Genomic DNA, 24,105 nt, shown 5'->3' on the forward strand with positions numbered 1-24,105 from the left:
ATCCATCCAACCATCCATCCATCTATCCATCCACCTAATATCTGGGGTTTTTTTCCAAGTTATAAATAAAATCAAATTGAAGAGTAAAGTAGCAGGCTGTCTTTCCTTCTTTAGTTTTTAAGCTGCACTGGGGGCATATTTAAGTGTAAGGTTCCCCTCCAAATCTTCTCCAGTCATTAATCATTGAAAATATTTCAGATATTGACTAATTACCCAAAAGATAATACTGTGAAAAAACAAAAGTGTTTAAAGCCAGTGTTCTGTAAACACTTTAAATTAATGGATCTTGAACATTTGTGACTAGATTCAAAATAAGAACAAAACTCTTGAAACATATAAACAGTAAATGTGAGGTAGTCTGATATTTTCAATTCTATTTAATTATTTTTGTGTTATAATTCACTATAAAGATCCCACAATCTACTTCCTAAGAGGTTTGCAACCTGTAGTTTGAAAAGTTATTGATATCAATTACTTCACTATTTTTGAAAGAAGATGGTCCTCTCAGAAAGGAAAAAAGATACATTGTCACTATTGCAAACAGTAAAATATTAAGGACAGGAAAGCAGACATTCACCATCTTTAGGTTTTCTGTACAAGTAGTCTACAAGATTATTTATAATAAATTACTGCTAAATTACTTCAGTTTCTGACACGTACAAATAAAAGGCTATAATAGTTATTTTAAGTTACTTGAGGATGTGATTTGGTTGCCAAAGTTTTCAGATCTTCTGAAGCCTGTCTTTTGATCTTTGACAAAAACCAAGTTAGTAAAAGCATTTAGTATAAATGCAGCCTGGGTTTTCTGCCTCTCTAATATTCTCCTACAGTATGATTCATACCCTAATCATGACACATCCTAAGAGATCTGCATTCACATTAGCCACTAGTCTACCACCAAAATATACCTGTTGTAATGACAAATTTTCTGGTGTGACATTGCTGCAATAAATAATACCTTAGAGGGGCCTGTGGAAAAAATGTGTTTCTCTTGGCAAGTAGCTTATTAATAAGAAGTGGCTTGAACATTCATCTTCTCTATGAGTATACCACATAAAGTGATATTTGTACAGACAATTGTCACTTTTCATAGATTAGTAATTTCCAGTTTCCTATATTCCTCACACATGTGTAATCTTAGCTCTAGAGATAACTTTTTACTATTCCTTATATAAAAAAATGATAGTTGGTGTTAATAAATGCTTCTGATAGTCAATTTATAAATTTGCTCTACAAGAGCAAAATTAGGATGATCAGATAATGCCCAGGAATTATGATTTAACAAAAAAATATGCTCTTTATATAAATCTTCAACTAGAAGATTCATTTTGCAGCTATACTCATCTCAAAATGCAAATGCTACTTCTTGGACTTAAGTCCAAAAATCCATTAAGTATAAGTTGACCTAATGAAGTAATTGAGTCAATACCTAGTAAAATCAGCACTTACAAAGTAAAGTTTTTGACTGTGATGAGGACTAAAGGACAAGTTGGGGGTGGGTAAAGAGGACTGGGAGGGACAGAAACTTGAGACAGACTGAAGGAAATGGAGTCCTCTCATGTTTGAAGGCAAGAAGCAGCAACAGAAGTGGGTAAAGAAATTCAATTTAGAAATCAATACTTATTGCCTATGCACTATACAAGTAATATTTTAGTATAGGCATTGCTGAAATGAGAATAAGTTAGTAAGACACGGCTCCTTTCTTCTTTGGTCTACTATCTATTATATATAGAACACGGTGGCTTATGTGACAGGAAAAAAAAATTCTTTGTTGCAGGTTGCTTAAGCCTCCCGAGTTACAATCTGGGGAAAAATTATAACACTTCAATTTCCCAAATATAGGCCCATTTTTCTATTAAAAAACTAACCATTCCTGTGTCTATTTTCCAATGAGAATAAGAAGGTAAAAGACAAAGATGAAGAGCTAAGAGGAGAAAAAGGGTAATGTATGGATGTGTTTCTACTCCCTTTCCTTTCCTCATTAAAACCAATATCAAAAGGGAAAATACTCCAAGATTCTCCCTACACATGAAATTTTGAAATCTATCTTCTAAAATTACTAAATCCAATAAATGCTCATTGAATGCCTACTGTGCTTTGGGATCTATGCACGCAGACATAGGTCCTTCAGAATTAACAGAGACCTACAGATAAATAATTACAATGCAATGTACTTTAGCTTGGGTTCACCCAAAGAGCAGAGACTGAAAAGAAGGGCCATATGCCAGTCATTAATTTTTGAATGCAATTCTAAAGAATCATAATGGGATCTTGGAAAAATTAAATTAGATAAACCAATATAAGGTTGTGTTTGGGGGCTGATCACTACTGTAGGCAACTGAAACTTAGGCCCACTGAAGACCCCGGAGAAAATGCATGGAATGCATCTCCGAATAGTCTGCCCAAAGGATAGAACAGTATTTATCCACCAATTCTTACCTGCATTTGACAAGAATGTTAACTCCCTCAACTTGCATGTCTGTACATATGTCAGAAGAGCTGAGATTTCCCAAGGTGTTCCATGTAGCTGAGGTGTCAGAAAAGAACCAAGGCAGAAAGCAAGAGATATGTGGTATAACAGAGGTAAGAGCTATCAAAGAGTGTAATAGGTGGGGACTCAAAAAGATGACCATAAAGATGGGCATTGACACACAAAACTACCCAATACAGTCCACTCCTTGCAGCATTCAGAGCCACACATGTTCTGTATTGAGACACATCTATCCCAAAGTTTTCGAGGTAGCAGCTAGCCACTATATAAAGACACAATGCAAACTATGTAGTGAAACAAGCTACTGTCTCCACTTCTGTAACTGATTTTACATCTATAATTGATATATATCTTCTTTCTCTACCGCAAATTCTACCCTTCTCTCATATTTGGCCAAATTCTTCAGCAGGGCCAGGTTGTTTGAGTAATGAGATGATCTAGACCTTCAATTGCCCATTTCAGGTTATCATTTGACATTGAAGCAACAAGAGAGATGCCCCAATGGATCCCCTAAGAAAGATGCACACTATCCTGCCTCCATTAAAGCTGTAATTCCAGCTTTTCATGATAGCCAGGGTCAAAGTCCCTTCTAATACTAAGAATTTGGGCAGCCCCGGTGGCTCAGCGGTTTAGCGCTGCCTTCAGCCTAGGGTGGGATCCTGGAGACCCAGGATCAAGTCACATGTCGGACTCCCTGCATGGAGCCTCCTTCTCCCTCTGCCTGTGTCTCTGCCTCTCTCTCTGTGTGTGTTTCTCATGAATAAATAAAATCTTTAAAAAAATAATACTAAGCATTTATTTGTCTGATGAACTGCTGCCACAAGGAGCCATTATGACTAGGTGATTTTCATAGCTTCAGGTTCAATGGAACATTTATTGGGTCCTACTGTGGAAGCCTTCCCACTTTTCCTTCAATCCAGAAGAGCCCACAGTTGTGTCATTGTAATAGCAGTTGCCAGTTTCCAACTTCAACTTTTTGCATCATTGGTTCAGGGTATATACTAAATCCTGTAGAACAGCATCCCAACCTTACAGGAAGCTGTCCCTGAACTTGTACTTAGCTAAAATTTTAATAAGCCATTTCATCATTGTATTAGGTTGGCTGCTTTCAGGTAATGTAACATATGGTAAGACCTGTAGCTTCTACAGGAATGCACCTATTTTCATTTCTCCTCTATCATAAAATGGGTCACTTGGTCTCAGGTGATAAGACACAGAATTCCACGTTAGGAAATCAGGCATTCTGTAAATTTTTTGGATGGTGGTTCTGTAAGATGTGTTAGGCATAGAAAGCAAATCCAAGTTTAGAGTAGATGCTGATCACAGTACAGACGAATTAATTTTTCTCAAATAGGAGTCTGATACAATCAACTTGCTACCAAGTGGCTGGCAAGTCTCCTCAAGAAATAGTACCATGTTACGGTCTTGGTATTGGTCTGGGCTGCTGGGATTTGGGGCATTAAAGAGTAACAGTCATTAGTTTAACATGGTGAGAAGGAATACATACTATTGGGCCTGTACATAGCCCCTATTCCTGTCAACATGGTTCTTCTGCTCATGGATGCATTATGCAAACTCTTGAGTGGCTGAGGACAGAGGCTGGCTGATACAAACTGGATAAATCACTGTGTCCACCTGGTTGTTAAAGGCTTCCTCCATAGTGTCTCTATTCTGGTAGGAATTAATGTGAAACATAAAGATCCTCATGCCTTGTGCCCATTTCTGTGAATCCATTTACATGCCTCTTTCCCAAACTTCCTTGCCTCCCAACTTAAAATCTTATCCTGGACAACTAGCCAAACCAAGGGTCCTTGTACTTAAAGACATTTCTCCACAACACAAGTGAATGACAAACTAAATTGCTCACATGTCTGCTCACTAGAAGGCCTTCCTTTCACCACCGTCATTTGGGGCCTTTCCTGAATGGATCTATAGTATGGCAACAGTTCACTTTCAGCCAGTACCAATGGATCAAGATAACCCATTAGGCATGCCTTTTCCCCTCCTGTTTTTTTTTTTTAATATTTTATTTATTTATTTATGACAGACACAGAGAGAGAGGCAGAGACACAGGCAGAGGGAGAAGCAGGCTCCATGCCAGGAGCCTGACATGGGACTCGATCCCGGGACTCCAGGATCACACCCCTGGCCGAAGGCGGCGCTAAACCACTGGGCTACCAGGGCTGCCCTCCCCTCCTCTTTTATTTGGTTATGGAAATCTTCTCATGAAGCCATGAGTGTAAGATGAGGGAAAGGCATCCACAATAGAAGTAGGTGACATAGGATTCTGAGACATCTATTCATACAACTTATTTGTATCCTCTGGAGGATTCAGTCTGTGAGACTGAATCCTGAACGTCGTACTTCCATCATATGATGTATTGTTGTTGTGCCTTTTTGAACTTATAACTTGGTAGATTTGATAATACTTATCTTATGATAGACAGCTCTGGTCAGTCACTTGTATGTTCCATGGCCAGGTACTCAACCTTTACTAGAAGCCAGGAATATGGCAGGAACTTCTTTTCAAATATTCTTAGCTACAGAAGACATAGCCTTGCTCCAGGAACCTAAAGAGGCCGTGCTATGTCTCTTCTATTGGGGCTTTCCAGAGACTATCTCATAACCTTACTCACCACAGAAACCTTTAGCATCATCAGATCTACTGGGTGACAGGGCCAATTGCACGAAGGCCAAAACTGCTACAATACCCTCTCTTGGTCCTGGGAATGACCTCAGGGTGGGGAGTGGACCACTGAACCATCTTATTACAAGATATTCTTAGCCTTTGATCAGCAGGTCTCCATGTGTCCCATTCTAATAGAGGACCATAATGGTGATTCAGATTCCTTAGCCTCTGTGTCAACTCAGACACTAAATGTACTATATTCATCAATCCCAAACATCTTAGTAGACACCTTTCTTCACACTAGAAATATTCTGGCTCAATGTCCACATATCCCCCTGGGGAACAATTAGGAAAATATTTATCATATATTCTTAGGGTAACATTTTTCATTATTTTATCGAGGGGACCCAGCCTTTTTTTCAGTTAATTGGTTCTGGTTTTGAAAACTGGATTAGCTGTATAAAAAGGGTGAAAAACCAGGCAGCCCAGGTGGCTCAGCGGTTTAGTGCCTGCCTTCGGCCCAGGGCCTGATCCTGGATACCTGGGATCAAGTCCCATGTTGGGCTCCCTACATGGAGCCTGCTTCTCCCTCTGTCTCTGTCTCTGTCTCTGTCTCCCTCTCTCTGTGTCTCTCATGAATAAATAAAATCTTTAAAAAAAAAAAAAAGGGATGAAAAAAACAAAATAATCTATTCCAAGAGCTGAAAATAGCCTACTGCTCACCAGTTTTCAATTTTTTTTTTTTCTGGTGTGTAAATTGGCTAGCCACCCATATCACTCTTAGGTACACCTTGGACTATCAGCTAAAGTCACAGATATCTGATGTTAATGCACTCTGACGGTCACTCCTGCTTTGCTGCTCATTAGAGTAATTACAGTCACAGAGCTTCTGTTAATTAGTGTCTCCACAGGAATCTAATATTCTGGAAATGTATCTTATCCATCAACACTGGACGTCCCAGTTCTATGGCAACACTGCCCTACTCAGTTCTGGGATACAAAAGCTATCTATACGTCAGGTCACAACTGAGTTTCTAAGAATGACAGTTGTGACCCAGCAGTTTCCTCTGTTCTATTCTCCTCGAGGTAAACACATTCAGATGGTGGGTTTTCTGGTCTCATGTAACATTCTATATTTATGGTCTAACATCAAAACGTTATAATCTAAGTCTCTGATCTTTCCTCAATGACTCCACCAAAGCAATTTTAGCACTTCTGCTTCATTTACTATAAGCCACCATTTTATCCAATTGCAAAAATTAACTGGGCAGCATATTAAAGCAAGTTTTAGGTGTCCTTGTCAAGATGTTAAGCCCCAAGTTTAACATCCCATGTCAATAAACTTTTCCCCTTTCCAGCCCCAGATACTGACTTTTCTAGATACACTCCAACATGTGCTCCCCTTGTTCCAGGTCCTATCCTTTCAGTGTGCACAATACTTCTCACCACATGTACTTATTACTTCCACTACCCTTTGGGAAGTGCTGCAATCTGATTCTCATTTTAAGTCTGATGAGGAGATGGCACAATTTTGAGAACAAGTATTATTTATGAGGCACCCACTTCAGGTTTTGGGGGTAAGTGTCACGGCAAGTTGAGGATGATTGCCTCCAACAAGGGTAAGGCGGTTGCTTCTACCAGTCCAGAGAGTGAAGGAAAATCTGGAGTTCAAGATATGCTAGAACAGGCTCATCCACACACATGTCCCCATCCCAGGTCTCAGAATCCCACTCTTTCCATAATAGACCCCTCATTTCAAATAGGAGACCTGTCAAGGCTCAGTATTCAGTAGTGTAGTTATACTTACCATTAAACCCTGAGTTTGAATTTCCATACTGTTTGTGCTTCAGCTACTACATGTAAATAGGGCTTTTCAAATACTGAGGTGCATTTTTCTGATGTTCATAGTGTACCTTGAATTTGTAGTTGCCTATTTTGTTCTCATATCTCCTAAAGACTTTTCAAAAAGCAGTCAACTCCACAACTCCACCTTCAACAGTCTTCAGAATTACAAAAAAAAAAAAAAAAAAAAAAAAGGAAGTTGTATCAGTCCTACTAGAGCAATTGTTGCCTAGGTGGGGACAGAGATTCCTGTTGCTTCCTATTCCACCACCTAGAACCCTCTCCAAATTCCAAATTGTAATTTTTTTTAAATTTTTATTTATTTATGATAGTCACAGAGAGAGAGAGAGAGAGAGAGAGAGAGAGAGAGGCAGAGACACAGGCAGAGGGAGAAGCAGGCTCCATGCACCGGGAGCCCGACGTGGGATTCGATCCCGGGTCTCCAGGATCGCGCCCTGGGCCCAAGGCAGGCGCCAAACCGCTACGCCACCCAGGGATCCCTGTAATTTTTTATTAATGTAGAAATACCAAATAAAATTTTTTCAGGGCAGCCCAGGTGGCTCAGCAGTTTAGCGCCGCCTTCAGCCCAGGGCATGATCCTGGGGTCTGGGATCGAGTACAACGTCGGGTTTCCTGCACGGAGCCTGCTTCTCCCTCTGCCTGTCTCTGCCTCTCTCTCTCTTTCTCTCTCTGTCTCTCATGAATAGTGAAATCTTAAAAAAAAATTTTTTCAACGTCAGAATTATTTTAAAAAGAAAAGAAGCCGAGATGCCTGGGCGGCTCAGTGGTTGAGCATCTGCCTTCAGCTCAGGGCGTGATCCCAGAGTCCTGGTTTGAGTCTCACATCGGGCTCCCTCCAAGAAGCCTGCTCCCTCTGCCTATGTCTCTGCCTCTCTCTGTGTGTCTCTCATGAATAAATAAAATCTTTTAAAAAAAAATAGAAAAGAAGCGGTCAACTTCACAATCCTTGTTATTACCACTATCTCCATGCCCAATGCTACTCTCACTTATATTGATGTTTGACCTTTCATCAGCTCCTCAAGCTAGTCTACCACTGAAGAAAGCCTTAATAACTGTGATATTACACCATGTTCATCACACCACCACCACCAGTGAGGTCTCTATCACTAAATTGCCCCAAGAATGATAACAGTCCTGAGTCCCATCCTGATAAGATATTTTCTAGGGCCACTTCAGCTAACACTGGACATAGCCTGGGTTCCCCATAAAACAGAACTGGAACAAGAGCTTGCACATAGGTTGATTTTGATAAAGGAGTAGGGAAGTAGGAAGTAGGAAGAGTCAAACAGGAAATGAGGAAAAGGCCATATCGTGTGCTATGAGTTGGCTGCTGCTGCTATCAGTTAGCAACTGGTACAAGCCCCTTTAGTAAACCTCTGAAGAGCCACATGGAAGGTCCCTCAGGTGTATTTGTATTTAACCACTGCCTCTCATCCTCCTTGTTCAAGAATTGCCCCATGGGGTTTAGCTCCCTATCCAAGGATAGCTCCCTATTCCTATCCAAGGATAGTTGATGTGTGAGAATGCTTAAGGGGGTTCCTTCCTGTGTTCCACACAGCTGAGGCAGCAGCAAAGCCCTGGTGCAGGAAGGAAGCAAGGAGTACACAGTGCAGCTAAGGCAAGTTGCTGTGAGTTCACAGAATACAACTGGTTGTATAACTGGAGTAAAAAATGTTAGGCTTAGAAGATGAGAAGAGCCTAATACACAGTAGGATAAGTGCTCTAATAAAGCAATATTCAAATAATATGGAAACTTAAATGGGAAAGAGAAGATCCTTGGGCTTTGCAGCATGACTGGAAGAGCTGAGGGCTTACTATTATTGCTTCCCCATTTGTATCCTTTTTCTTTTTAAATATCAGATTAAATTCTATTCATTATCTTCTGCCCCCAAAGCCTAATGTCTTAAAAAGGAGGAAAAGAACTTAAATATTTTTGTGGCAATTTTTTTTCACATCAAAACGTAGTAATTGGTGGCTAAAAACACAAAGTGTTTAGCAGCCCTTCCTGCCACCTTATCTGTGAGGGATATGTCCCAGATCCCCAGTGAATGCCTAAAACCATGGTTAGTACTAAACCCTATATATACTCTACATACATGCCTGTGCTAAAGTTTAATTTATAAATTAGGTACAGTGAGAGATCAATAACAAAACCACAAATTTCTTTTTTCTTTTTTCACAATTTCACAGATTTGTCACTATAAATCTCAGCAGCCTCAAAATGTTTTTTTTTCTTTCCCTATTTAAAGAACTTTCAACTCTTCACTTCAAAGAAGCACTTTCCAGCTTTTCGTTGGCATCTCTGAATTGCCAGTATTATCACCCTTGAGTTTGGGGACCACTATTAAGTAAAATAAGGTTTCTCTGAACACAAGCACTGCCATACTGTGACAGCTGATCTGATAAACCAGATGGCTAAGTGACTAATGGGCGGGTAGTGCATATATAGTGTGGATACACTGTACAAAGAGATGATTTAGGTCCCAGACAGGACATTGTGAGATTTCATCAGGATACTCAAAAAGGCATGCAATTTAAAACTAATGAATCGTTTCTTTCTGGAATTTTCCATTTAATATTTTTGGACCATAGTTGACTGTAGATAACTGAAACCACTGAAAGAAAAACTACAGGTGTGGGGTAGGGAGAACTACTGTATTTCCCCTTGAACTGTGACTTACACTTTACTGGAGCTGTGAAAAAGCATGAGAAAACACTTGAATAAATGCATACACTGTGTAATCTATTTAGGTGGTGAGGAGAGAATCTGCATCATACTGTAGTAAACAATTCAGAACACGGAAAGGAAATGCATTTATACATATAATAAACAAAGGAATGATTATTCTTTTGTGGTCCTGAAGTTGAAAAACAAATTCAAAACAGTGATTACAAATGCCACTCTCAAATACTAACTTTCTATTGAATGTACTGTTTGTGTGCTACTAATGGACAAATTTTCCAAAATTCTGTGGTTGAACTGCAGGTTCCTTTCAAAAGAAAAGGATTATATAAGATGCTTTTGCTTGCTTAGTATCAGAAGAAGAAAAATATTTATTTAGATGAAAACAAGTAAAGAGATGTTTTAAACACACCTAAACAGATAAAAACAGGATACCTATCGGGTATTAGAAAGTTCACAAACCAACCACAACATTCAAATTCAATATTTTATATGGTTAGATCTAAAGTATTTTGTGCTTTACTTTTCCCATTATAAACAGTTATGCTTTATAGCTGAGCCTGTGATTAAGAATGATTGATTCACTTCTCAAATCAGGACACACTAAATACATCTTTTTTTGGATAGTTTTTTATGCATTTATAAAATTGCTTCAGGTAGTTTATAAGTCACTATGGATCTTTTTTTTTATTTTTAAGATTTTATTTATTTATTCATGAGAGACACACAGAGAGAGGCAGAAACAGAGGCAGAGGGAGAAGCGGACTCCATGCAGGGAGCCCGATGTGGGACTCAATCCCAGGGCTCCAGGATCACACCCTAAGCCGAAGGCAGAGGCTCAACCACTGAGTCATCCAGGCATCCCACCACAGATCATTTTAAATAAGCCTTTCCTATCCAAAACTGGCATATTGTTGCCACATTAAATTAGTTACTACTGTCCGTTTTCAAGTTATTTTCTGAATTTATGTAGGATGCCTAACAATGGCATCATACTATGTAGTTATGAAGACACTTATGGTCTTTTGTAAAAATCAATATTTATTTTATACCAGTTCTCTTTTCAGACAGAAGACGGAATAAATGAAAAGAATTAGTTACTAAGTCACATTTAACTAGCACAGGGATTGTTCAATGCAACAATATACAGAAGTTAACTCCATTTAATTTACAGCTTATTTCATAACAATATTTTATTAAGATATACTTCACATGTAGTAAAATCATAAATCTTAAACATACAGCTTGGGGGATGTTGACAAATGTATGCAACTACATAACTGTCAGCCACATCAAGATACAAAACATTTCAATTACCCACTCCCTCAAATACCCTCATGTCCCTTTTCCAGACAATTGGAATCCTCTGCCCTCACCCAGAGCAATCACTGTTCTGAGATGCATCACAACAGCCTGGTTTGGCCTATAATTGGCCTTCATATAAATAGTTATACAGAATGTTGTATCTGGTTTATTTTGTTCAATGTAATGCTTTTGAGATTCATGTAGGCTCATGCATGTACCAGTAGTCCATTCGTTTTCATAAGTAGTATTCCACTGTCTGAGTATATTGCAGCTTGTCTATCATGTGGATAGAAACTCGATTGTTTATAGTTTTGTGTTATGAATAAAACTGCTATAAATACTCATTTGAGTATATACTCTCTTGAGTATATACTTAAGAATGAAACTGCTGAAACACAGAGTAGGTGTGTATTTAACTTTAGAAACTTCCACTTTTCCAAAGTTCTTGTACCATATACTCCATTCCTATCCATTGTGTATGAAAGTTCTAGGTACTCCACATTCCCATTATTGCTGGACATTATTCCCATTATTGTCAGTCTTTTTCAGCTTTAACCAATTTAACCGATGTGTAGATTTCGTAATTTTAGTCATTTAGTGGTATCTTGTTATGGTTTTAATGTGCATTTCCTTGATGATAAGTGATGTTAACTTTATATATTTACTTTTGTATATTTTTTTTCTGTGAAGTTTCTTTAACTGGCTTCTTTTATTACTGATTTACAGGAGTTCTTCATATATTCTGGGTAAGAATCCTTTGTCAGATATGGGTACTTTGAATATTTTATTCCAATCTGTGGCTTGCTTCTTCACTTAATGGAAGTTTTTGATGAACAAAAAGTTTTTATTTTGATGAAGTCCAATTTCTCTTTTTCTTTTAAATTATTGCTTTTCATGTCCTATCTGAAAAAAAAAATATTTCTCTAACCTGGATTACAAAGATTCTCTCCTAGATTTGTTTTCATTTCACCAGTTACATTTAATTTTTCTGTAGACTTTTAAGTAGGAGAGAAGGTTTTGATTTTGTTTTCATGTTTTTTATAGTTATTTCAATACCATTTGTTGAAAAGATTATCCTTTTCCTTTTTAAATACATTGGCACCTTTGTAAAAAAAAAATCAGCTGATTGCACATTGTTCTTTCTAGTTTCTCCATCCTGTTACATTGATGTATTTGTTTAAACCTATGCCAAGGGCACACTGCCTTCATTATTGAATCTTAATAGTATGTTCTAAAGTCAGATTGTATAAGTCCTCCAACTTTGTTCTTTTTCAAAATTGTTTTGGCTATTTTGAGGTCCTTTGTATTTCTTTTTTTGTCTTTTTTAAAGACTTTATTTACTTATTCATGAGAGACACAGAGGGAGAGAGGGAGAGAGAGAGAGAGAGAGAGAGAGAGAGAGAGAGGCAGAGACACAGTCAGAGGGAGAAGCAGGAGCCCAGTGTGGGACTCGATCCCGGATCCTGGGACCACACTTTGAGCCAAAGGCAGACGCTCAACTGCTGAACCACTCAGGCACCCCGGTCCGTTGTATTTCTATATAAAATTTGAGTCAGTTTGTCAATTTATACTCCCTCTGGGATTTTTAACTGGGATTGTAGTGAACCTATAGATTAATTTAGAAAAACAAATTAGGTGGCTTATTTTCTCCTATATAAAGAAATCTATAGGTAGGTAGTCCAGATATGATACATTACTCTATTGCACTGTTTAGAACCCAGGCTCCTTTGTCTTGTTGCTCAGCTGACTATTCATTGACTGTCTCCTCATTGATACAATACAGCTAGTGTGTTACCTCAGGTTTCAATTATGCAATTCAGGAGAAAAAGACAAAAGGTAAAAGGTATGTGGCAGCTGAATCTTTCACCGTTAAAACATCTTTTCTTAATGATCTACTGGACAATGTATACATACATCTCATTAGTCTGAACCGTTTTATCATGTCATTTTTAACTGCAAAGAAATCTGGAAAAATGTTTTTAAGTAGTGCCCCTAAAAATTCAAGTTCTGTTAATAGAAAAGAAGAGGATAAAATATATTGTCAAACAGACAGACAACTAGGTACTCTGTACAAGTAATAAAAGTCCTTAAGGGCAGCCCTGGTGGCACAGCGGTTTAGCGCCGCCTGCAGCCCAGGGCGTGATCTGGAGACCCTGGATCGAGTCCCATGTCAGGCTCTCTGCATGGAGCCTGCTTGTGTCTCTGCCTCTCTCTCTCTCTCTCCCTGCATCTCTATGAATAAATAAATAAAATCTTTAAAAATAATAATAATAAAAGTCCTTAAAAAAATTCTTCTCTAAGACTGCTAATCTCTTAGTTAAGAAAGCTAGTGAAGGACCAGGTTTGGTGGAGAAGTTCATAGATGATCTACTAGATGGCTTCAAACTCTGAACTATATGACAATTCAAAATTTGAAAAGCTCTAGATTAGGAGTATTTGATGTTTACAAAATAAAATGAAGACATTTTGGCATCTGGTTTAACAGCATTAAGAAAATGTCACTTGTTTGTAAATGAAAGTAGAATCTGTTGCCCCAATTCAAGACCATTTCATTTCCTTCCACACACTAAAAATAGTCACAAGACAGGGAAAACAGATGGTTAAATACATATGTAACTTATGATGCCTTAACGGATGAGGATCTCCTGTCAACTGGAATAGGTCATTGTTTTCAACCCATTTCAACAATGCACAGAAGATTCTAAGTAAAGAATTACTGTACATTACACGGAATTCAAAAAAATGCACAAATAACATATTCTAGTCTCAGGCTGGCTGAAGTTTAGGGAAGTGGAAAGAAATAATGATGTTGGTTGACAGAATCAGGGATATCTGGGGTGATGGTGATGCAAGGCAGATAGAACTGATTGACGTGATGACTCCTAGACTAAATGACTCTGAGAAACATTTTAACTTTCTAGATAAAGTCATCTACAAACTTCCTATTCTCTTGCTAACTCATATACAACTTGCCAGAGATACTATATTTTCACTGACCTCCATGAAAACAGTTCTTGAAATGTGCTGGCGGTATCGTGATTAAAAAAGATTATACTTATTATTGGTTTACCTTAAAAGATACAGAGGAGAAATGACTGATATGGTCATCTACTATACTCCTGTACATCAGGTTTCTCTGTTAGCCACAGCTCTGATTCTGGTTGTTTCCATTCTTCTCCAAGCAGTGTGTTAAAACCGAAAGGCTTGAAATATTCCAGACGATGGCTAAACACAAAGAAAAAGAAGGTGGGAATTGAAATGAATTATGCATTTGTGAAATAGTTGTCCTGAAGGGCTATTCATTTTGTCACATTTGTGACAGAACAACATTCTATTTTAAAAATACCAAAGGTAAGATGTATTCTATATGTACAACTTTTTTATTCTTGCTATCAAACACTCAGCTCTGAAATTCACCCACATCTTAAAACACTCTTAATTCTACAAAAGCTCCCTCACACCTGAGAGAAGAAATAAAAATCAACACTCAAAACCTGTCTCATTCTATCTAGCATTAGAAAAATATTATACTCTCAGAGATGTTTTTACATTCAAATTTTGAAATACTTTATAAGCCATATAGATAATTGTTTTAAAGTTTCAGCTCTGTAGCTTAGAGGATAGACTACTTTGCCAAAGCAAGAGAACTTAATGTAAAAGAGATTTAATTCTAGTTCTTTTCTTTCTAGGAAAAGCATTTACCTACTGCGGCTTACCAAGGAGAGAAAGCCTTAACTAACATGTAACAGTGGATGTTAAACTGTGTAGAAAATCATTCTGCTCTGGCTCAATCTTATGATGGATGTTATCAGGGGAAGACAGCCAGAGACTTAACTGAAGGGCACATTTTCAAACAGCAAGAAAGGATTTATTAACCCTTTAATTACACAGAAAACACACAGATGTCTCTGGCCATTAGCTCTGAAAGGGATCATAAATGAATTTGCAACCATACTTTGATACCAGCTGTTGCAATACTAAGAAAGGCTTTTCTCATACTGCTATGGAGATATAAGTGCTCTACTGACAAAAGTAAGAGAAACTATGTCTGTCCAAAGTCAGTCTATCAAGTACTTACTAGGGACCATCAGGGAACATAGGACTCTACTAGGTATTTGTATACATATCTTCTTTGAGTGAAAATGTTACTACTGTTCTACGCATAATTCATTTTCAAAAAACTCAGAGTTGAAACATATTTTCATTTATTTTCTACTTACAAATCAGGTTTTTGTCCTTGCTGCAGTTCATGTCGAGGTACAGGGTAAAGAGCTTCATAGTTTCTCTTATCTTTTGATCCATGAATAGCAAATGCATTGAATTTTGTCACATGTGGTGGAAAATAACTCCAAGGAAGATAAGCTCTACCTTCCCATTTTGTCTCTCCTGTGCACACTTTGTACGACAGAGCAAGTTCTTTCTACAGAAATAACAGGTGAAATACAAAAGGTAAATTTAGATCTATACTGTAAACATTTTATATACGATATGTATATAACATATATGTATATTACATATTTAAGGATTTTGTCTAATATTTTTATTTACTTACTTTCCACACATTTCTTCTTCCAGAGAGTAAAAGCACCAAATGTTGTCCATGACTGTCAAAATTAAAATTCCCCATGAGTGTTTGAAAGAAACAAATGTTATTTCCTTTACTTTCCTTCATGTCTGCAATATGTGCATATCTACAATATGAATATTAGATAATTATAGGGAGAACCAGTGTGTTCAGTTACTTAGAAATATCATCTTTGAGTATCTCATTTTTCAGAAAACTGCAGTCAAATGCCTAAAGCTACACATGTTCAGACTGCCTCTTAAATTTTATAAATAAGAAATTACATAAAATACTTCAACCAGTTAGATGGTACAAAATATGAAAAAGGGTGGGACATACCATAGTATCTGCTGCTCAAAATAAAACCCATTTCAAAAACTAAATAAAGTACCCTAAAAGAAGCTGGCACTGATTTATAAGTCTGAATCCAACAACTTTACTAAAGGTTACTTCTGTAAAAAAAAAAAAAACAAAAAACAAAACAAAAAAAACAAAAAAACAAAACTGTCTTGAAGCTTATTAGGAAGATAGAAAATAAAAACATAGATTGTCTAATAGAAGTGAACATGCTGAAGATTTTAACTTGTATCTATTCTCTTCCACAACTGTCCTCTCAGTTCTGTCTGCCTCTTGTATTTTCCTGCTTTATACCATTAGTTTTTGACACTAATGTCACATTTTCAAAGATAAAATATATCCTCATATGGAATTCTAACAAGAGTGCATAATTGGGATTAGCCAGGTCAGTAAGAACTAAAGGATTTCAAATAGCTACATGAAGCAAATTTACTGTCAGTGGAAAAGACTAAACATTTCCTCTCAAATGGACTGTTGTGAGCTTTTCAGAGAGGACTTTCCTTCAATAAACTATTTTTAACAGAAAACAAGCATTGGTTTTCATTTAAAAGTTCTCAGCTTATTTTTATTATTATGCAACTTTAAGAACATCCTAAAAGGAATAAAATTCCTTGCAAATTAAAACAATAATATTCTTCATGTTGCTTTCCCAGAGGTTAATTAACCATCACAGGAGTTGACTGCCTGAAGCAAATGCATGATTCTTGATTATTAACTGTCCCGTAATAAATGAAACCAAACTACTCTACATACTTCAACTTCTTAATAACTTAAAAATATATTTTTTAAATTATTAATTTCATACATAATGGTTATCATATAATTTAAAAACAAAAGAGAATCTAATTATCCTATTCATCTACTACGAAGTCATCACTTTGTGAAAATAAACTGGTATCATCTAATAAAATTAAAACTAAGGATAAAACTTTAGAATTCTATCCAAGTTCTTAACTGCTTTCTAGACAAGTTATAAACCTATTTGCCTTAGCTATCTCACCTGTATGATGAAACTAATCACATAATAATTGAAGTTTTCTTACCTCACATGACAGTTAAATCATAGTTTTCAGTAAAAGATTCTGTCATGTTAGTTAAAAGGTAACACACAAAGATATATGACTACTCTCAAAAATAAAATTGTGAACAGCTATGTTTTCCAAATTACAATCAGCAAGAAATCAAATTAAGGGAAAATAAAATGGTATCTAAAATCTCATTCAAATCAACTGTTTGGGACTCTGTCCACCCAACAAAGATATAGAGGATACTGGATATTAGATACAGAGAGGTATTTAAAGGTCACTTAAAATGAATAATGGCAATACAAGAAATATTCATTACTACTTTACTAATTCAGAATTTATATGAATTTAGAATTTAGATGACATTTAGATGACAGCCATAAATTTATTTTTTACATATATAGGAAAAAACTGCCAACCAGATAAAGAGGGTTCCTAAAGGACTGGTCAAATTTGAAATGATTCCAAGGTTAATATTTTTGATAAGTCTAAAAAAACCTATGTGTGATTTAATTTTTATCCCTAGCATTGAACACAAAGTGACATAGTATACATTCAATAATTCAATGATGAGTAAAGAATACATAAATACATAATTGTGTAAAACATAAAATTCAAGCTTAATCTAGTCATTTAAAAAATTCCCTAAAAGAATATAGTTCAATTCATTATATCTATATCTCCCTTTATTTCTGAATAGCTAATACATAATGATGCAAATTTCAGAATAAGTAGTGAAAGTTTGTTATTTATAATGATAAATATATTTATATTTTTCACTTTACAAAAAACTTTACAATTTATTAGAAAATCAGCCACATTAGTGAATTATATATATCAGCATATTTTCAAACATTTATAAAATATGAAATATTTACTTAAAATACACATAACAATACACATAATTCATATACATATGTATAATGTATAATGAATAATTAATTCAGATTAGCATTCTTCCTTTTGGTTGAGCTTTTACCATGAATCATATCATTTATAACTAGAAATTAACTGTATTCAAATTATATAGTAATGAGTTAGAAAAAATTTTATACTTACGGACAAAGTTCAACTTCTAAATATTGTTTGGTTATGTCATTCAAGAAAAATGCTTCCACAACTTTTGAAAAGAGATAAGACATACCAAGAAATTTAACTTTGCTTCAGTAATAAATAATTTATTTTTTAGAATATAAAATGAATTAACTCAATATTTTAATTTTTTAAAAAAAGATTTTATTTATTTATTCATGAGAGACACAGAGAGGCAGACATAGGCAGAAGGAGAAGCAGGCTCCCCATGGGAGCTCAATGCAGGACTCGATCCCAGAACTCTAGGATCACGCCCTGAGCCAAACACAGGCGCTTAACCGCTGAGCCACCCAGGCGTCCTAACTCGTTATTTTTAACATGATTCTATCCCCACTGGAAAAGGGGAAAAGAAAATAAATATACATTGCTTGGAAGAGGAAATACATAGAAAATAAATCATCAATTTTTTCCCATATCCAACTGTCCTAAGTTAAAAATATTTTTTTTTTCTAAGTTAAAAATATTAACAAAGCCTAGTGTTAGGTGAGATTTCAAAAAAAAAAAAAAATATATATATATATATATATATAAACGCTGCTACACAGACTTTGAACCAGTTATCTTCTTCTAGGAATTTATCTTAAGGAAATAATCAGACAACTGAGAAAAGAAATAAATATAATGCTATTCATCAAAGCATTGCTTAAAAATTGGGAATGATCTAAATGGTTATCTCTAATGTACAACTAAAACTCCTATTATACAGGAGAGCTGTTAAACATTACAAACAAATATACAGTTTAATTTTTTTGATATGGGAAGATAGCCATCATATTTGATAAGCAGGCTGCAGAAAAATAACCAAATGTACATGGAATAAGAATATCCCCGTGTGCCTGTGTCTAGATGTCTACAAAATATGCATAGATATACAAAAAATGACTGCTTATCTTTGAGAGGGAGAATACAGGTAGGTGATTTTTCTTTTCTTTATAATTTCCGGGAGTTTTCTGAACATATCATATTTTAAAAGTTATTTAATTATGAAAATAATACCTATTTCTTATAAATGATTAAAACAATACAAACACATGAAGTAAAAAGTCAAAGTCCTTTTCTTCCCACTTTGCTCTAAAACCTGTCAGACTTTTTCTGTCCTTCTACAACCTATTTCACCTGCATGGATTTTAAAAAATAAATATGGAATCATACTTGCCTACAACTTTCCTTTTTCACAAAAAAACAAACAAACAAAAAAACCCCCAACCTTTCTGGCATATAGAAACCTAATGCTTTTAAATTACTACATAGTATTCTTCTATAAAATGCTATAATTTATTCATATAATCCTTTAAGATAAACATTTAGGGCAGCCCGGGTGGCTCAGTGGTTTAGCGCCGCCTTCAGCCCCGGGCCTGATCCTGGAGAACTGGGATCGAGTCCCACGTCGGGCTCCTGGGATGCAGCCTGTTTCTCTCTCTGCCTGTGTCTCTGCCTCTATCTTTCTGTGTCTCTCATGAATAAATAAAGATAAACATTTAGGTTATTTCCAGTTTTCCATGTGTTATTTTTATAATGAAATATCTAAGATACAGATACAGTTCCATCAACAAGTCAGCCTTGCCCCTTTCTAAGTCTTTAACCTAAATGAATTAGAATGCTTCCATGATGGTTAATTTTATGTGTCTAGTTTAACCACGGTACCCAGATATCTGGTCAAACATTATTCTAGATGTATTGGTGAAGGTATTTTTTGAAACAGATTTAACATTAAATCAGTAGACTTTTGGTAGAGCAGATTACCCTCCATAATGTGGCTGAGTCTCATGCAATCAATTGAAGGTGTTAACAGAAAAAAGACAAAAAAAAAAAAAGAAAAAAGACAGACCTCCCCTGACTGTGAAGGAATTCTGCTGGCCGACCATCAGACTCAAATTGCAGTATTAGCTCTTCCTTAGGTCTCCAGCCTACCGCTCTGCCCTGCATATTTTGTACTTGCCAGCCTCCAAAACTACATAAGCCAATTCCTTAAAATAAATCTCTTTCTCTATACACACACCCTCTCTCTTTCCCTCTCTCGCTCCCTCTCAACCCTGTTTCTCCAGAGAACTCTAATACATATTCTAATTACTATTTTGCATAATCATCTTAAAATCATTTTTGCATCTTCTCTATTAAACACTGTATTAAATTCTGGGAGTACCTTAATAGGCTTACAATCTAATCAGACATGAAAGTGGATGCTCCTAATAAATAATATTAAAAGGGAAGGAGGCATGGGTTGCTGCTACATAATTAAAAAAAAAAAAAAAAAAAAGCAAGAAAACAGACACTTAGCTCAAAAAAAAAGTGATTTAGGGAAGGATTCTTGGAGAAGGTGCTATCTAAGCTCCACCTTGAAAAATGAGTGGGAATTGGGGGAAGAACGATGGAAAGGGCATTCCAGGGTTAAGAGAGAGTATAATCAAATGTACGTGATTAGGGAAATATTGTCCCTTAAAGAATTAGAAATAGTTCAGTCTTTCTAGGCAGACATTTCAATGCATGAAGCATAATTCTGCAAAAAAATAAGGGACTAGGTCATTGAAAATCTTACACAGGGATCATAATAAGAAGGGTGAAACTATCCTGAGAGGATAGAGAGCCTGAGAAGGTTTGTAAGGACCTGAATTATGAGTTTGAATTTTCATTTTTGATAGATCTCTCTGGCTTCTAAGTGAAGGATGGATATAGGGGCAAAAGACTATTAAGGAAGCTTTGACTAGCCAAGGTAAAAGATCATAAAGGCCTAACTTATGGTAGGGATGTTGTGGATGAAGAAGAGGTACTAAATTAGAGAAACATTTAGGAGGTGAAGCTGATAGGACTCTCGTAAATGCATCCAAATATGGAGAGTGAGAGAAAGGAATATCTTCAAAAGATCTCATATTTCTATATCTAATGAATTAAGGTATTATAGTGACTGGGCACATGGGGATAGAAGCATGTTTGTGAGAGAAGAGGATGAGTTGAGCTTAGGACTTCTTGAGTTTGGTGGCTATAGTACCTCTAGTAGATAAGTCGCATTAATGTCTATACTAGTATGTAGCTGGTATATACAAGTTCTGTACTGATAAAAGATAACATGTTTTACATATTTTTATCATTTACAAGATACATGCTATACAGATGGTTAGTATGGACTATAAGAATCATCAAAGGTTTCTTTAAAGAAATGAAACCTATATTAGACCTTGAACTAAGTGCATTAGAGTAGAGAGAATAGGATGAGAAAAGGTACATGGGTGAGAATATGCATAGATAGTAAGACCATTAGTCTTTCAGAAGTCAAGAGCTTTTGGTTGACATATGATTCTACTTACATATGGAATCTGGAAAACAAAACAAATGAGTAAACAAAAGGCAGAAACAGACCCATAAATACAGAGACACCGATGGCTGCCAGAGGGTGGAGAGGGTAGAGGGTGCCAAGAGTAGGGGGATAGGCAACATGAATAAAGGGGAGTGGGAGATACAGTCTTCCAGTCACGGAATGAATAAGTCACAGGGATAAAAGGCACAGCATAAGGAATATAGTCAGTGGTACCATTAATAGCTCTGTATGGAGATTGATGGTAGCTACACTTGGGGTGAGCATAGAACATATAGACTTGTGGAATCACTATGTTGTACACCTGAAACTAATGTAGCACTGTTATATTTAAAAAGAGCTTTTGATTGAATAGGATAGCCCAATTCATGAGTACTCTGAAAGCTTATAGAAAGGGTTTGAACTTTATCTCAGGGATACTTATGGTTTGTAACCTGAGGAATGGAATCATAAAGAGTATTTCAGAAAGATAAGTTTGGTAGTTTAATTAGAAGAGGATCATATAGCAAACCTGGCACAATGTAATTTCATGGCATGTCTTTAGCCTTCATTTGACATGTGAGATTAATTGCCAGTATAATATAAAAACTATATATTTTTTAAAGATTATTTATTTATTCATGAGAGGCACAGAGAGAGAGAAAGAGACAGAGACACAGGCAGAGGGAGAAGCAGGCTCCATGCAGGGAGCCTGACGTGGGACTTGATCCCGGGTCTCCAGGATCACACTCTGGGCCGAAGGTGGCGCTAAACCGCTGGGCCACCGGGGCTGCCCTAAAAACTATATTTTATATTAAAGTTAATAATATTTCTATAAGTAAAAAAAAAAAAATAATAATAATAATAATAATAATATTTCTATAAGTAAAACATCCCCGAACTTCCGCAAAGAAGGTTTATAAGGTTAAAGTGGCAATTTGAAGATACTTAAAGACAAAACAGAAATGCTGAACTCTTCTTAAAAAAGGTATCAGAAGTAAAAGAAAGAAATATGGCACCATTTAAAAGTCTGGATTTGTTACTGCCATTTTTCACTGTTCTCATTATATAGCTGAAGTCACATAGGTGATGATGAAAAAGTCAGAATGAGAGATTGGTAAAGAATGGAAGAAACCACACATGTCAGTTGTTCAGAAGAGCACTCACTTCCTTACAGCAAGATAAAAATAATAGTTCTAGGAGAGGCTATTATAAAAAGATTTATGTTTGCAATAAAATACAGTACTTCCACTTACCTTCATAATCCCACAGTTCATTGAAAGGTTTTCCTGGTTCTCCAAGTGGGGCTGGAGGATCATTGAAAAATGGAGCACTAACTTCCATCATCACTCCTCCATCGCCTGGATTCAACCTGACAAATGCTGGCTCATGCTTCACTGGAAGACCATCCCAAGTGTGTTCAATTTTAAAATCCATCTGAACACTCTAAAAGAAAAAAAAAGTTTAAAAACTCTTTAAAAATATACAAATGTTTCCTTTAGTTAGACATGAAATGACAATTTCAATGCAAAAAAGAAGGCAGTAAGGCAGCAAAGTAACAAGAACACAATTCTGAGAGTCAAAAGGCTATTAGCCTTCTGGCAAACCATGGACAGGAGTTCTATTGTAAAATAGGTAGTTGGATCCTAAAAACTTTAGAAGGAAGTCTAGATCCAGCTCAAGTCACCTTGTAAAGAGTATGTCAAAATCATTTATAAAAACAGTAATTAGTCCACTGAAGAAACTGTGTACATACGACTATAAACACTTGAGTTTCTAGGTCATCCTTTGTCTTCTAAAATGTGCAGGTGTCTGAATTATTGGAGCCTTTGGGAATCAATATCTTTATAATAAAATTCAATCTGATAAAAAATAACTCTATAAATCAGCAGAAGCACTGCTGTTAACATCTGTTTCTTTGACCAAAACCCTTTCTTTTTGAGTAGCAGATGAAGGGTGGCGGGGGTCAGGGGGCTCCAACCATTTCAAGGTTAGTAGAGTTTATATTGTCTTCCTTGGTCTCGGGGTATAGATTTTCTTAGTTTCTTCAATTGTTGAAATTTCACGTGTTAAATGACTACATGTTTGGTTAATCCCTTTTCTCTGATTGAAAAATGTGAACAAAATTTATCATTTACACTTTGAAATAGACTTAATACATTTGATACAAGAAGTATTTGCATTTTAGATTTTTTTCTTTAAAAAAGTAAGTAGACCTACATAGTATTATATTAATAGAATTACATTTTTTTATTAAACAGTATGGATCTGGCATTTTATAAATATTATCTCATTTAACTTCATAACAAACTTGGGGAGGAACCATTTTTATCGTCCTTACAAACAAAGAAACACACACACACACACACACACAAAAACAAATGAGGAAACAAATTTGTCCAAGGTCACATGGCTAGCAAATAATGAAACTGAACGAAAATAGGCCCATGTTTTCCCAGATGAAGATATTTCAGGAATCTGCAAGAGGATGCAAACCTTACTACAAGTATGCAAATCATACTACATCATTACGTCTTGTTCAGAAGATAATCCTGATTAGTAATGATGCTATTTCTAGACTTTAATTTCCCTTATCTGAAGTCTGGGCACTTCCTTGCTTCACATGTTACTTTTACTACAAATAATAAAGTTATTAAGTTTTAAATAACTTAATAGGTAGCACTACTTTACACCCCAAACAAGAGTAGATCTGCTTTTATATTTAACTTCAGTGAATAGATACTGAATACCTCCTAGGTACCAATCACAGGGAGATCCAAATATTTAAGCTCTGTGGAACACAGGAA

At 36.0% G+C, this 24,105-nt stretch overlaps 1 protein-coding gene across 10 annotated transcripts in view; it reads right to left on the minus strand.

The window, feature by feature from the left end:
* C20H4orf33 (chromosome 20 C4orf33 homolog) overlaps window positions 1-24,105 on the minus strand; it is a 301,568-nt gene that overhangs the window by 266,353 nt on the left and 11,110 nt on the right. For 5 of the 10 annotated variants that reach the window (XR_013358783.1, XR_013358782.1, XR_013358785.1 and 2 more), the window contains exons 3-7: window positions 22,555-22,744; window positions 17,977-18,037; window positions 15,524-15,662; window positions 15,192-15,391; window positions 14,042-14,196 (exon numbers count right to left, since the gene is read on the minus strand). Coding sequence is in view for 5 of the 10 variants with exons in the window: in XM_077861030.1 (XP_077717156.1) it covers window positions 14,076-14,196; window positions 15,192-15,391; window positions 15,524-15,662; window positions 17,977-18,037; window positions 22,555-22,744 (711 nt within the window). In the remaining 5 variants the exon portion in view is untranslated. Of the gene's footprint in view, window positions 1-10,687; window positions 14,197-15,191; window positions 15,392-15,523; window positions 15,663-17,976; window positions 18,038-22,554; window positions 22,745-24,105 lie in introns of those variants that run through there. The other 5 variants (XM_077861033.1, XM_077861029.1, XM_077861032.1 and 2 more) reach the window with 3 other exon arrangements.

This window comes from Canis aureus, chromosome 20, assembly GCF_053574225.1.
Source record: "Canis aureus isolate CA01 chromosome 20, VMU_Caureus_v.1.0, whole genome shotgun sequence".
Classification (NCBI taxonomy): Eukaryota; Metazoa; Chordata; class Mammalia; order Carnivora; family Canidae; genus Canis; species Canis aureus.